General features: G+C 41.3%; 1 protein-coding gene and 1 long non-coding RNA gene across 2 annotated transcripts in view; one reads left to right on the top strand and one right to left on the bottom strand.

The window, feature by feature from the left end:
• Positions 1-8288, top strand: part of LOC106927788 (uncharacterized) — a 67556-nt gene extending 59268 nt beyond the window's left edge. Inside the window, exons 5-6 of the long non-coding RNA XR_015762169.1 lie at positions 7431-7650; positions 7805-8288. This is a non-coding gene — a long non-coding RNA (uncharacterized LOC106927788). The remainder of the gene's footprint in view (positions 1-7430; positions 7651-7804) is intronic.
• On the bottom strand, positions 1745-13526 carry LOC106927785 (cAMP-regulated D2 protein). The gene is made up of 8 exons (XM_015003584.2): positions 12600-13526; positions 11636-11837; positions 11265-11398; positions 10655-10782; positions 10359-10477; positions 8904-9044; positions 8549-8721; positions 1745-3195 (listed from the first exon to the last, which is right to left on the bottom strand). The coding sequence occupies exons 1-8, from the start codon at positions 13056-13058 to the stop codon at positions 2743-2745; spliced, it is 1809 nt and encodes a 602-aa protein (XP_014859070.2). The 5' UTR covers positions 13059-13526; the 3' UTR covers positions 1745-2742.
• Between the last annotated feature and the right edge of the window lie 228 nt (positions 13527-13754).

The following is a 13754-nucleotide window of genomic DNA, read 5'->3' on the forward strand; positions in this document are numbered from 1 at the left end:
ATATCTGAGATTACTATGATTTTACCCTTGTGGACAAAAATGCCTTTGTAAGCTCCTAAAATGAAGGTAATTAACCCTAACTCAATTTCAAGGCGTTAAATTACAGTCAAACTTTTTTCAAACTATATTCTATACAGCATTTTTATAACAACCAACTGAAGGTAACATAGTTACTTGATTGTGCTAGAAATTACACAATATTGCCCTTTAAAGCAATTGTTCCAACTACTAAAGAAATGTATGTGAACACTATTGTGCCATTTAGTTAATGGGAATAAATCTGGTAATCCTAACTGACCTAAAACAAGAACATGTTTAGTCTGATTCAGTGTTAACCAGAGGGGGAAGAAAACATAAAAAAAAAAAAAATCGCTGCAACAAGTAACGACAGAAACTGAGATTGACAGCAACATCTGTCATCCCATCTGTTTGAAGACTCCATAAAGGATGTAGCTGGGTGCAGTTAACACATGCTGCGACGGTGTAGCCGATTAAATACCTGTCTCCAGGCTGGCTGTGGGCATCCAACATGGCCGCCTAAGGGCCTGGTGCGTCTCCTGACGGTGTGCTTATTGACTCCATCAGGTTAGGATTGCATTATTTCAGAGCGAGTTAACATGCGGGTTGTTTCCATTACCTTGTCAAGATGTTTTGACAGGTGCCCCCGCTGCCCGACTCTGAAGGCCCAACACATGAATGAACATAGTGGTGTGGAACTATTGACATTACGTGGGATTTGTAGATGGTGTGTTATTTCCCCAGAGGGGCCCCCTCGCTGTGTTTTCTCTGCAGCAAACAAAAAGCTGTGCGAATGAAGGCCTTTTTGACATCAGCAATACCTCCTGACAAGTAGTGGGCACGCTCTGACAATTCTGGATAAGCGCGGACCGCAACGTTGCCGTGTTGGTCTGTGTGTGAAGGGAATTGGAAAGACGGAGGGGGGGGGGAAAAAAAATGCCCAAAGACAGCGTTCAAATCAAAGCCATACAAAGATCAAGATTTTTTTTCTTTTTTTTCTTCATTAATTACCCGATTAAAAAAGAAAAATCCAAGTCTGGGAAGCTGTAATGTAGCCCAATACTGTCAAAACGTCTAAACATCTAAAGTTTTCTCTTTCATGCAAAGAGAATATTTGATTTCCAAACACAGTCAGCTGGTAAAGAGGGAATAGCCTGCTGTTGCTCTGAGGGTAACAAGATTTTCCTTTTATAGAGAAAAATACTGTTTGATTTCTTTCTCTCTTTTTTTCCCTCTCCATAAGTCTGTCACTTCTAGCTCACAAACAGGTCTTTTGGATTAAAGTTTGTCCTTTTTTTTTTGGAGGCACTGGAGTATTTGAGAAGATAAATGTTGCTTCAGAAAACAAACACGAGTAAAATGGATTTTAAAGACACACTTGAGTTTATAGAAGTCTTCCAGCCGAAAGTCTGGGGAGAGGATAATCTCTTGGCTAATATACGGACAAACCGTCGGATCTATGCATGGTACTCCCCACTTCTGTATTTCCGTCAAACCTGAACATCCACAAGGGAGTTTAGGGAAACATCGATGTCAGTTTATAATGTTAAGGAGAGGTCAGCCATCTTTCTCTGCCTCCTTCTGTCATGGTCTTCTGTGACAGTGAATTTTGCTTTTCTTTTATTATCTGTAAGTGTGAGTGAGAGTCATCAAAATGACAAGAAGCAAGGGTTCGGAATATGTCGCTCTATGCCCTTCCTGAGATGACTGGCAAAAAATATTACACTTTTGCACAATAGTCAAATTTTTTTAATGGCCAGGCCTGGATGATTTCTTCTGAAGAAACGATTTCCGTCTTCATTCCTACTTCTCAGTCCAGACATACAGAGAATATTTTAGGAGCAGCTGACTCTCAACCACTCCCGTGCACATGGAAGGTCATGGTTCGATGATGCCAACAGAACCACATGAATGAATCATGTTGTCTTTTTTTTTTCCACCGATCTGCTGGTGTCAGCCTCTTGGGGAAGGCATTAAACAAAGATGTTCCGTGAGAACAGGGCAAATGTGTTGGAGTCTGTTTTATCTGAGTGAAAAAGAGGAAACACTGGTGTAGCTTAAAGCACAAATGTCGAAGATGCATGATCATAAGTCAAAGGGTCCTCCGGTCTGATCTTTGGAGGATCCCCCTCTGGAAAATGTCAAGGATCAGACACCACAGATTGGTGCAGGATACTGTCACTGGGTTTCATTAATTATCCTAAAAAAGTTTATTTTTCTTTCATATCAGACAGATTCTTTGATAAACAGGAAATGGAAGACCTAGACAGGAAATAGCATTAGTAAATTTAATTGACAAAGTAGAAGCTATTGTCTAATAATTTAACTTTTTAAGGTCTGTAACTTCTTGTTTGTCAGGCCTTATTCTGACTGTTTTATTGCATAGAAAGAATCATTGCATTGTTACTATTGTCATTGCATAAAATTACTTGTCTAGTCTACAACCTACAGTATGTTGACATTAGCATGGTACGGTCAAGTTAGCAGGTCACTCCACACATTAAGACATGAATGCCGTCCCTGCACATTTGTACTGATTTCTAGAAGTTCTATGTATTGCTCTAAGACTGTCCGAAGACTGTCAAAGTCTTCGGAAGAGACAATAAAATAGGTTTGCACACCTTCATTGGATAAGTTTAGTTTCTTGACTTCTATCCTAAGTTATAAAATTTGGCAATGCTGTTCATTGAGACCCAACCTAATCTCTCTACCAGCTGGAACCAGCTAGTAGATGCCCAGCTGGTCCCAGAAGTCACATATATGGTTTCTGGTTCCGACTTGCGCATGCAACCGCACCGTCAGGTTCATGACGAGCCAGCCGCTGGTGTCGGAATAGCGTGGCCAAACGGGAAGACGCTGCTCGCGACAGAAAACCGTCTGCTCAACCCTTGACGATGGGTCACCAGTGTGGGCGAAAGCCCCCCAGTAGCACAGCATCCGGTTAGACAGGAGCTTTTCAGGCAGGGTCAGGGAGTAGTTGGCCACCGGGGCAGAGTCGAAGAGAAAAGGCAGCTCCGCCCCGTGGCAGACGTGCTCGTAGCAGAATGTGAGACCTGACCAGACGCTGCAGTCTGAGGCCACATGGTCAAACACGTACATCCATACATGACCGCCAGCGACTGTTCCGGCACGCGCCGACCTCCTGGACGGACACAGGAAGACGTAATCGGTGACGATCTGAAACGAGAAATAAAATGGTCTCAGATAAGTGATTTCACCACGACTAGGGGCTGCATTATGATTAATTTAGTTTATCACCATAATGTCATGAAAAGCATGAGCAAATCTAATTGACAAAATCCAAACTGCTCTGTCAGCTCAGCCTGTTATATGGTTTTGCTAAGTTCTGGATGCCTTCAGGGTTTTCTACATGCTGGTTATATCTGGGACAGCTGGATCATATTTTTGAATTCATGCTCATGGTGCTCTCTCTACCGCTTAAAATATTTTTTTTTTCTTTGTTTTCTGGCTAAGTCACTGCAAAACAATATTTTTGTTGACTAACCAGTTCATCAGCACTTTAGCTGGACGTTTGGATCGTTGTCATGTTGAGACGTTCTTTGCCGTCAAACAATGGATGGGGTTGAGAATCTTTAGTTTCTTTTTGTTTTTTCCCAAAACCTCATGTGCCATTTACCACCAAGCTTGACTGTGGGGATGATGTTTTTGGGGTAGGACACATCTTCTTCTCTACCCCAAACAGAGGGTCCACCAGTGGAGTTAAACAATTCGATTTTTGATTCGTCTGACCACAAAACACAAGACCAGAAGTCTTCTTGATTGTCCAGATGGGATTTTGCAAATGCTAAGTGGTAGCTTCCTTCTTGCTCAGGATCCATGGACTCCATCAGTATACAATATCTGCTGGATTATCTGCTTTTTCATAAGGTTGGTCTCCATTCTTCAGGATTGCCTTGGTGGTAACCCTAGGATCCTTTTTCACCTCTCACACTGTCAGCCTTGCCATCTCAAATGTCACTTGGCTTCCTATCACATTGTATTTTTTATAGATGCCCCTGAAACTCTAAGACCTTTGACCAAAACCTACTTAATATTTGAATACTTTTACTTTCTGGGTTTCCCTGTAAGTATATTTATTCAATTAAATGTTGCTTCAGTTTTCCTAAATTCATCCGACATGGATCTTCTTTATGTCTCGCATCTCCAACATATTAAAATAAACATGTTCTATTATTTCATTTTCTCCATAATACTGATAATTCCCTGTGTTGTGCTCTCTCTTGTTTCTCCCGGTGACTTGATGAACACAGTTGTTCACAATTAATCAGGGTAATTAGGATGTTTCAGAACCTCCTGTGGAACTTATAGTCATCTATAGAAATTGTTCTGTTTTTGCTAAAAACTATGGCACAGTGTCATATTTTATACAAAATAAACATGTTAAGTTGAAAAATTCCTTTAAGTCTCAATCCATCATTGGTACGACTACTTTTGAGCTTTGCAGCAAATGTCCAGTTACAGCTAAATATTTATTTACTTTGTGCATTTTATTTGAAGATATGCAAAAATATTTGCTCTTCATTTTACAGTTTTACAGCCGTAATTAAAATGGTAACAAATCCATAATTAAAAATATAGCTTGGCCATATTTCAGGGTTTTAATTTCTCATTTTGCTTGTTGCATATTGTGATCAGTTTCAAGTTGGGGAATAAAACGCCCCGCATTCATCTATTGATTATTAAAGCATCTGGCAAAAAAAAAAAAAGTCCATCAGTTTAAGCATCACTGCTCTTTAAAGGTCCCACAGACTACAGTGTGAGCAGAACTAATTAGTGGGATTTCTACGGGAAGACGAGCTTGGGGCAGAGAGATGAGAAATAAAAAAATAAAAATAAAAAATCGGGTGTTCCCTCTTGCCTAAAGGAAAGCAACAGAAGTGGAAACCAGACTTCCTCTCTCCTGCCTGTTACCTGGAAACCAGTGTGTCTTTTTGGGCAGTGTGCGACTTGCGCCCACACAGCTGCACATCTCACACCTGAACACAAACAGGCTTCCTATAAAAAGTAAAAAAAAAAACCAAACAAACAAACCTACACACACACAAACATACACCCTCTCTCTTTTCTCATATTAGGCTCATGTCTCCTCCAAACTGTCTCAAGATGAAATGTAATAACTCAGAACAGGCACATTCTGCACCTGAATGCTGATATCAAGTGGGTATGCGGCGTTATGTAACAACTCCCCCTCTGCCTTCGAGTGGCAGTGACTCTCGCACAAAAAACTTCTAATCCATGCCAACATACAGTGTACTACAATTACAATTTCAAAGCATTTTAATTGGATTTTCTGAAATTGACCAACATTGCAATGACTTATTGTGAATTGGAAGGAAAACCTTACCAAGGGACCTATTGTAACTGGTAGAGCTCCAAAGGTTTACTTGTGCAAACTTTTTTTCAGGCAAAATGTTATGTGGCATGTTTGCTAGTTTTTGTGTTGGATTCAATGTTTGCAGGCTACCTCCATTACCTTCCCCTTCTCAACTTTTATTTTAAATATCATTTGGAAGTATTACATAAAGAACATCCCATTACTCAAATCAGATGCTGCAGTCAAAATTAGGCAAGATCACATGTACAGGAATAAAATATGTCTAATGATGTAGAGATAGTTTTTAAAGTGCATCACACTTGGTTCATGGCGTTCAAATCCATATTCTGGCAAGTGCGTGTGCTGACCCCAGTTCCTGTGGAGAAGGGTCCTTTACTCACATTAACATGAGGAGTATGCAGTGGGGCTAGCTCTGGCTGCAGCTCCAGCAGCCTGACCAGCCAAGTGTGACTGAATAATAGAAATGCATATTTTGCCGGGCTGTGTAAAGTTGGGGCATCATTTTGGTACGGAAATCATGTTTAATTGATGTGCTCGGGTCTCTGAAGACATAAAGTATGCTGCTTTGAGATAGAAGTCTCGTCTTTCTGAGAAACAAAACTTCTTCCAGTGGAAAACTGGCTCTGTCTGAGCCTTAAAGCTAGAGAACATCAAGGCCCATCACACAGACTGGGCTTATATGCACAGATGAGACATGACCATCTCACTGCTTCTTACACAGAAAATGATGGAATACCAACCCACATAGGGGAGGAGATGTGATTAAAGAAGACATAAGGCTGAGAGGTAGCGATGTTGGTTTGTAAGAAATTAAGCAACCCAACATATATACAAAATACATAATGCCATATTTAATTCAAGATTACAGCCTAAACTCCTTTATGACGAGAATCATTAGCTCTTACTAGTAACTTTCTGAAGTTATGTCCTGCTGCGACTGCCAGTGGGATTGATGGACAGACACTATGGAGTGAAAATAGTCTCAAAATGCCTGTGTGTAATACTGGATTTGCAATCCGTGTAAGCATCTTTGTAAACCGTCAAAAGAATATTTGTGTCCAACTCCGAGTACTTGTAAATATGTGATCAAATGCATTTACAAATATGAAGAAATTACAAATACAAAAGTGCGCACACGTAATTACAATTTCTACAAATGTTACATTTCTACACACAGATTTTTTAACTTCGACCTCACAAATCTGATAATTACGAATTCAAACTTTCTTCTACACATACAAATTTTAAATAAGTAGTACCAGTCGCCTGATACACACAGATAAAACTATATTTACGCACAGATCCGGTTACGAGTGCACAAGGAGTTTTGAGACTAACTTCTGTGGAACTAAATCTCATAATTCATAAATCCACAGAACGAGATTCACACTTGTATTTTTGATGCAAACACAAATATATCTTGATTTACAAGCTGCTTCTGGCCTTGAGTTGCGCTGCATTTGTGTGTGAATTTTGAGGCTCCCCAATGTCTCAATCAACAAATGTCTTTTTTTAATAAATGGGTGGAAATGGGTGCTACAATACTGTGTTGCCACCAGAGCAGAGCTTGCTGTTAATGACAGGTTTGCTTCGTTAAGGTAATTGACTTGGATCAAATATTTTGAATTCTTTTCCAGCGCACTATTATTTAAAAATGACGAAATGGCAAAACTCAATGTTTGTGTCGCAGTCTAGACTTCTGATTGTAAATCTAGAATAACGGGTACATCTCAATAAATTGGAATAGATACAACACGTTTCATTAATTCAGTTCAAAAAGTGAAACTCATTAAGTCGCTACATTACACACAGATTGAGTGCTTTTGTTTTTGGTTGATTTTATTTATTTGTACGCCTAATGAAAGCAAAAATAAAAATCTGTTCTTAAAACGTCTGACCAATCAAAAAAGGGTGATTGCTAAAGAATTTGGATATTTTGCTGTGCAATCTATGACATAAATAATCTGAGTTGAAAATACTTGAATAAAAGCTGCTAATTTCACAGACTTTGGACGTTTCTGAAACGCTGTCTCTTTAACCAACTCTCCTCTGGTAGTGACAGTGAGTGCTTCCTCTTCTGGTGAGGCCTCGGTCTTGATCTGTGATTCCCCAGCTGATCCCACCCGTCATCAAGGACCCGCATGAGAATGGAGTCTCTGTTTAGCGCAGCAGTCAGGGTTGCATCTTAAGCAGACAACCGTCCTGGCTTCAGGTGGTCTGCGTGCTTCATCCATGCAAATGATGGAGAGGGGGAAAAGCACAGCCTGTCACTCAAGGTTAGAGATGTTGGAGTGGCGGAGCTGGAGCTACAGCGCCCACTGCAGGCCATTTTCAGACAGTCTGAACTGCTGACTGCTGGAGAATGCTGCAAGTTTTTACTTTACTTTAGCAGCAAGCGAGAACAACTGATCACTGTTTTTTTCTTCTCAGGAAGAAGACGGGGATGGAGGTTCACCATGTGCTGTGACACAATCAGCCTGCATCACTTTGGGTTGTATAAAATCCCAATACACTGACGTTTGGGATTAAAATGCAAAGATTTTCAAGACATTTAAACATTTGCAAGGCACAGTTCAGCATCTTTTTATGTTTTCATTCTGCTGGTTTCTTTGTGGTTCCAAGAGTTTCTAAGGGTGCGTTCACATCAGCCCCGTTTAAGCAGCTTTAATCCAACTCCAGGCTCTTTACCTAGAAAGTTTGGTTTATTTGGGGAGGTGTGAATACGCAACCAAACTCTGATGTGGAGCAAAACACTTGAACTCTGGTCCGCTTAATTACCGAGGTTTTGGTTTGGTTGAAGTGAACTTTGGTGTGGTTCGAATGTACATATGGATGCAAGTGGACCAGAGACCACACCAAAAGTAGGAAGCAGACTACAGCGCAGGGCATTCTGGGTAAATACAGCAAAAACAAACGAGAGTCAAATATTAGCAAGAGAAATGGCTGATGGAGAAATCCTACAACCTCTTATAGGATTTCTAAAAGAGGTAGAAATCCAACAAGGTGTTTGTGTTGTTTCCTTCAGTGGTGCAGCGCCACTACAGGCAAGGAGGTGAACAGGTTTTTCAGATAATTAGGTTTATTTGACAGTGTTAAATCTGTTAGGTTTCTCTAAGTGTGCCAGTTTCCTACTGAACCCGGCTAAAGGAGAGGATTTAGCTGAGCTTCATCTACCTGTGTCAGCATGTTTCTGCGGTCAGCCTCCTTGTAGAGTGGCAGGTATTTGTGGAGGATCTTCAGAGAGTGCTGCTTAAAGATGGCTGCGATGTACACGGTGGCCTCCACAACAGACACCGGCTTGGCGAAGACGCCGTAAACGAACAGCACTCCTTCTTCAGAGGTCGTTCCTGCGGGGCAGAAAACAGTCCAAAGGAACAAACGTTGTGGCGCTGTCGCTCCAAAAGAATATCACCGACTTTAGAGTGCCTTGCAATCGACAGATTTTTAATGAGGACCTGTGGGAGTCCAGTAGGAAGCAGGATGAAAAATAATAAGACAATAGAATTTGCTGCTGCTGTTGTTGTCTCACCGAGCAGCAACGCCTTCTCTTTTTGCCAGTCGCCCTTCTGGAAGGCGGTGATGGCCTGCTCTGTAATCAGCTCTCCGTCGATGTGCGGGCCCCACGTCTCGAAAACCTCCAGGAACCTGAACGGGTTCACGACCTTAGAGCCTGCGAACGGAAAGAACACCATAGTGATTTGGAAGTGAGCTTTTCAAAACGGAGGAAGGAGCTTAAAGATAAGGCACATTAAGCTAACTAATTACATTACTGTTCTGAATTAAAGACGAGATTATTTTTATTAGCAGGAGGTATAGTTGGGCGAAAATAAAATCTGATTTATTTTTCATACCAAATTTGATTTCCAATTTCATTCGATTTATTTTCTTGATTTTGAAATGAGAAATGACAGAAAATATCTCCCAAAACTTGCTTTTATAATACCAAATCCCATTGATTATAAACTGTACGACATGCCTGTAAAAAAAAAAAAAGAAAAAAAGATGCCTGCCTTCATCACTCTGAACCTACGGAAGCCCAACGAGTACACGGGCAGAAAATAAATCTTGATTTTCCACACAAAAAATTTAATTGATAATATTGATTTATCACCCAATCTTAGCAGGAAGTGATAATTAATACATATTGAACCAAAGACAAAATATTTCTTGGAGAAACCTGATTGCCAAAATCAATCAAGTTCATTACTATTCACCAATATTTATTCGCTACTGACAAATTAAATAAACAATGGCAAATCTACTGGTCTGATTGGACGACTGACCAACCAATCAGATGGCTGCGTATGAGTTAACTGGGTTTTAAAGATGTTTTCTTACAGCCTCTTTTAAGCTACATCAACAATAAAACAAATGGTTCAACTTACCACTTTGCTCATAACAATCTCATGACTTATGCTGCATATTTTCCCGTTCTACTAAAATCTTCCACGTATTATCATTGAACTACCACAATATTGACATTTTGACCCTCCAAAAATAATCAACTAATCATCAGTTATTTTAGAACTCTCTGCATTTCCAAATAAATAGAACAAGATAGCTGATATAACAAGAAACATGTTTTTACAAAGACCCCAGCAACACCTGTGTGGTTATGAATTTGCTTTGGAAAAAACAGTTAAAGTGGCTAATAAAAAGAGTTTTCTCTCTATTTTTTTAGTATAAAGTAAAAGTGAAAACCAACTCTCAGAGCAGAATCCCGGATTTAAAGATACTGATCAATAAACCTGCCAGCCTTAGATAGATGACATTCATTTTCTGCTGTGAGGCAGTAAAACCCATCAAACAGCTCCTTTAGGGGCTAAAAGTTTGCTTTAACCCATTTTGTCTTCCTCTAACTCAAGATAAATAAAAGCTTTTCATCATCTTCCCAGATAGACAAGCCGCGTCCTGCTGTCTGACTTATGTAAGTGTGTGGGCAGCTCTAAATTCGGGTGGTGGGTGGGGGTTTGTGGCGCCCTACTTGTTTTCATCTGTGCAGCCAGGACGGCCTGCGGAGCGAGAGACAGCAGGCAGACAAAGTCGCTCGCCGAGCAGTTGGTCTCTTTAGCGAAGTCTTTCCCCAGCCTCAGGGCGTCGTGTCTGGGAAAGAGATGGGGGGGGAAAAAACAAACTAAATTAGTCCGCAGCTTGAAGTTATCCGAAGGCGTGCCAAAGACGCCGAGAGGGCTAGGTGCAACGTGGAGTCCTTTGAGCGAGTGCGAAGGCATCAGATTCTGTTTTTAGAGCACGGCTGACCTCGAGATGTTTGTTTTCTACCTGGTCTTGAGTGGGATGGAAAAGGGCAGGCTCTGCAGGACGGACTGTTTAAACAGAGGTTTGCTGCTGTGGATCATCAAGTGAAGACTCACTGACTGAGCGCCGGCACTCTCTCCAAATATCGTAACCTTAACCACAAAAAGAGGCGAGACTGTTATAGGGATAAGGAAATCCGCAACAAATGTATATGCTGTGTTTAGTTTTCAGCCAATTTCAGATTTTGAGAGGGTATTTGTTTTTTGTTTAACGGGGGGACCTATTATGCAAAGTTCATGTTTTGAACGTCTTTGTTCAACTGCTTCTAAAAAAACAACCCAAATGCTGGAAAAAAAAACAATCTAGATGTTTTTATGATGTCTGGAAAACAAGTTGGAAAACTCCCAACTTTTAAGCCACACTGTCACCTAGCAACCCTAGTGGAGCTCCAGCACGTTTGGTCAGCTGGTCTTACTGCTGTACAATGGCTGCTGGAAAAGACAAGTGTTTTGCTGATGACTTACCACCCACAAACCACTTGCTGCATTCCAGTGCACTAAATGTTGCGAATATTTTATGTTGGAAGGCTATCCAACGCAGGCATTGGTGTGTGCTCATGCGCATTTTTGCTTGCCTTGCTGGGGTCGCCCCCAAACGCTGCTATGTTCTGCTGCACCCAGAAGAGCGCCGCCTGCTGGTCCAGGATCCCGTAATTCCCCGTAGCGGAGGACAGAGGATCTTTACCCGACACCAGGAATCCAAATGCCCCTTCCACCAGAGACCAGTTCGCATCATCAGCAAAAAAAAAAAAAAAACACAATCAACTTAGGCAAGACGCTCACTTCCTCTGAATTCCAAAGCACCAATCACATGTCCCCATTTCCAGCCTGCTGGAACGCCATTAAATCCAATTAAACACTCATTTCTCCTGCTTTCTGTCGCTCACACAGTGTTGCACATTTCTGGAGAAACATCTTGTGCAAAAACACCACCAGTGTTTCTCACCCAGCCGGTACTCCACGTTCACAACAACCGTGCGAGTGAAGTTGCTGATGAAGCGTCCGTCATACACAGGCTTGGAGGCCGAGCCGGCTATGAAGTCGCCCCCGTGGATCCACACCATGACAGGCAGGGGGCGCCACAGAGGGGAGGTGAAGTTGAGATCCAGAGGCACGAAGATGTTGAGGTAGAGGCAGTCCTCGCTGACCTGTTAGGGACGCAGGTCATTTAGCTCTTGCTGTGCTAGCAAATGACTGCACTTTAAAATAAACACAAATTCACATGTATTCCTTCTGTCCACTCTTTCTTCCTACTTTTTCCGTCTTTCTTCTTGTAGTTTTTTTCTAGCTCTTATGCCTCTTGTAAAATATTTGCTATAAATACATAGTAAATATTACATTACATTTTACAGCAAACTTTGTGTATGCTGTTAATTTATATTATATTATGTACTATATTGATGGACAACACTGAGCATCTTCATCATCTTCATTTAAAAAAATGATGTGGCTTCAGTCAGAGGATTCTTCAAATGTGCTGTAATACAGACTGCTACAGGACATCCTACCTGCCCACAGCCATCAATCTACCACACCTTTTGAAGAACTTTGAATTATGGTATACAACAACATTTACTTTCCTTTTAGGATCAATAAAGTATTTTTGAATCAAATTGAAACATGTTGAGGAGGTTCTTAGATTTACACACCTGGGGGAAATAAAGAGATCTGAATACAAATGTGTGCCACACTGCAGATTTTTATAAGGAAAAAGTTTTGAAAAATTTTCTTACCGTACATTTTTACTTTTTTTTTTTTTGCTAACTTGCATATACCACCAATAAAATTAATGTAAATATGTAAATTAGCAAAAACAATTTCAAAAAATTCAGAATATGAAAAACGCATTTAGATACTAAAACCCCACAAAAGCTCCCCAGCAGTGAACAAAAAATGTTTGCGTTTCTCACCTTCTTAGGACACTCCGAGGAGTTGGATCCACTGCAGACCTGCATGCACGCTGGCCGAGGGAACGACGCATCATAGACCCCAGGCCACGGGCTCACAGGTCTCGGGGGTTTCCAGCGGTAGGCACCAACTGGAGGGTCTGCATAGCGCACCCCGTAGAATACGTGGGCCTTATCCACAGTAACGCCCTTGATCTGCCCGTTTTTGGTAAACGCCACTGGCCCGTCGGCGCCGGCTCTGCCCTCAGTTTGCTGTGTGACTGCAGGGTCCGCTGGGCGCCTCAGCTCTTTAAGCTCAGAGTCCCTGACGAACGGCTCAGCCCTCACCAGCAGCCCGCCATAAATATTTCTCAGAAGGCCGATGGGGTCGACGCCATCATCATTTCCCCTCGGCTCTCCAGGGCAAGGCCTTAAAGTAACTGCAGTCAGCAGCAGCAGCAGCAGACACTGCTGGCTCTCCATAATCGCACCACGGAGCTTCTTATAGCTCTGGATGGCTCGCTGCTTAGATCATGGTTTGACTTGAATTATGAGATGAGGCAGAGGCGATCCTCGAGTTCTTCTCAGGCGGCGCGTGACTATAATTTGCCTGGTTCTGTTTTAGACAAAAGGTGCCTTCTCTGACTGCTGAATTAACTCTGAACAAATGGAATCCAAGACCACTAATGGAAGACCACTGGCCTTTCATTTACTTAATCCAGGCTAATCACAGTCATACAACCAAAGTAAAGGGAATATTCTGGACTTATGGATGACAAAACAAGGTTTGGAAGTTTATTAAAAACCATTTCTGTTTCTGTTCATTTTATTTTATAGATATCTTTTTCAGTGTGGAGGGATTCCTTTAGTGTAGCTTTAAGTGAAATTGCAGTAAAGTACACAGTGCCATCTATTGGTCTCCTGCAGCACAACACAAAACTGCAGGGTCACCATGGGGTCATCTGTATGAAGAAAGGAAAAGGTGTCATTTGCAAATAAACAAAAACATTCAAAGTGTTTAAACTTATTCTCATTTTGTCATGTTACACCTTCACTCTTTATTGCACTTTATACAAAGAGCTTATGACGATCTATTAGGGCCATTGTAGATGGGAAAAAAAAACTCAGAAGTTTTGAGATTAATCTCAGAAATTTTCTAGAAAAAAACCATGAACATTT

This window comes from Poecilia mexicana, unplaced genomic scaffold, assembly GCF_051168715.1.
Source record: "Poecilia mexicana isolate PSO_F unplaced genomic scaffold, ASM5116871v1 scaffold_23, whole genome shotgun sequence".
NCBI classification, from domain to species: Eukaryota; Metazoa; Chordata; class Actinopteri; order Cyprinodontiformes; family Poeciliidae; genus Poecilia; species Poecilia mexicana.

What these genes read in the sequence shown, in the direction of transcription:
- LOC106927785 (XM_015003584.2), bottom strand. Translation starts at nt 13,058, where the DNA reads ATGGAGAGCCAGCAGTGTCTGCTGCTGCTGCTGCTGACTGCAGTTACT. An exon ending in CCTCGGAGTGTCCTAAGAAG is followed by an intron (nt 11,838 to 12,599) that starts GTGAGAAACGCA and finishes CGTCCCTAACAG; the next exon opens with GTCAGCGAGGACTGCCTCTA. An exon ending in AGAGAAGGCGTTGCTGCTCG is followed by an intron (nt 8,722 to 8,903) that starts GTGAGACAACAA and finishes TCTGCCCCGCAG; the next exon opens with GAACGACCTCTGAAGAAGGA.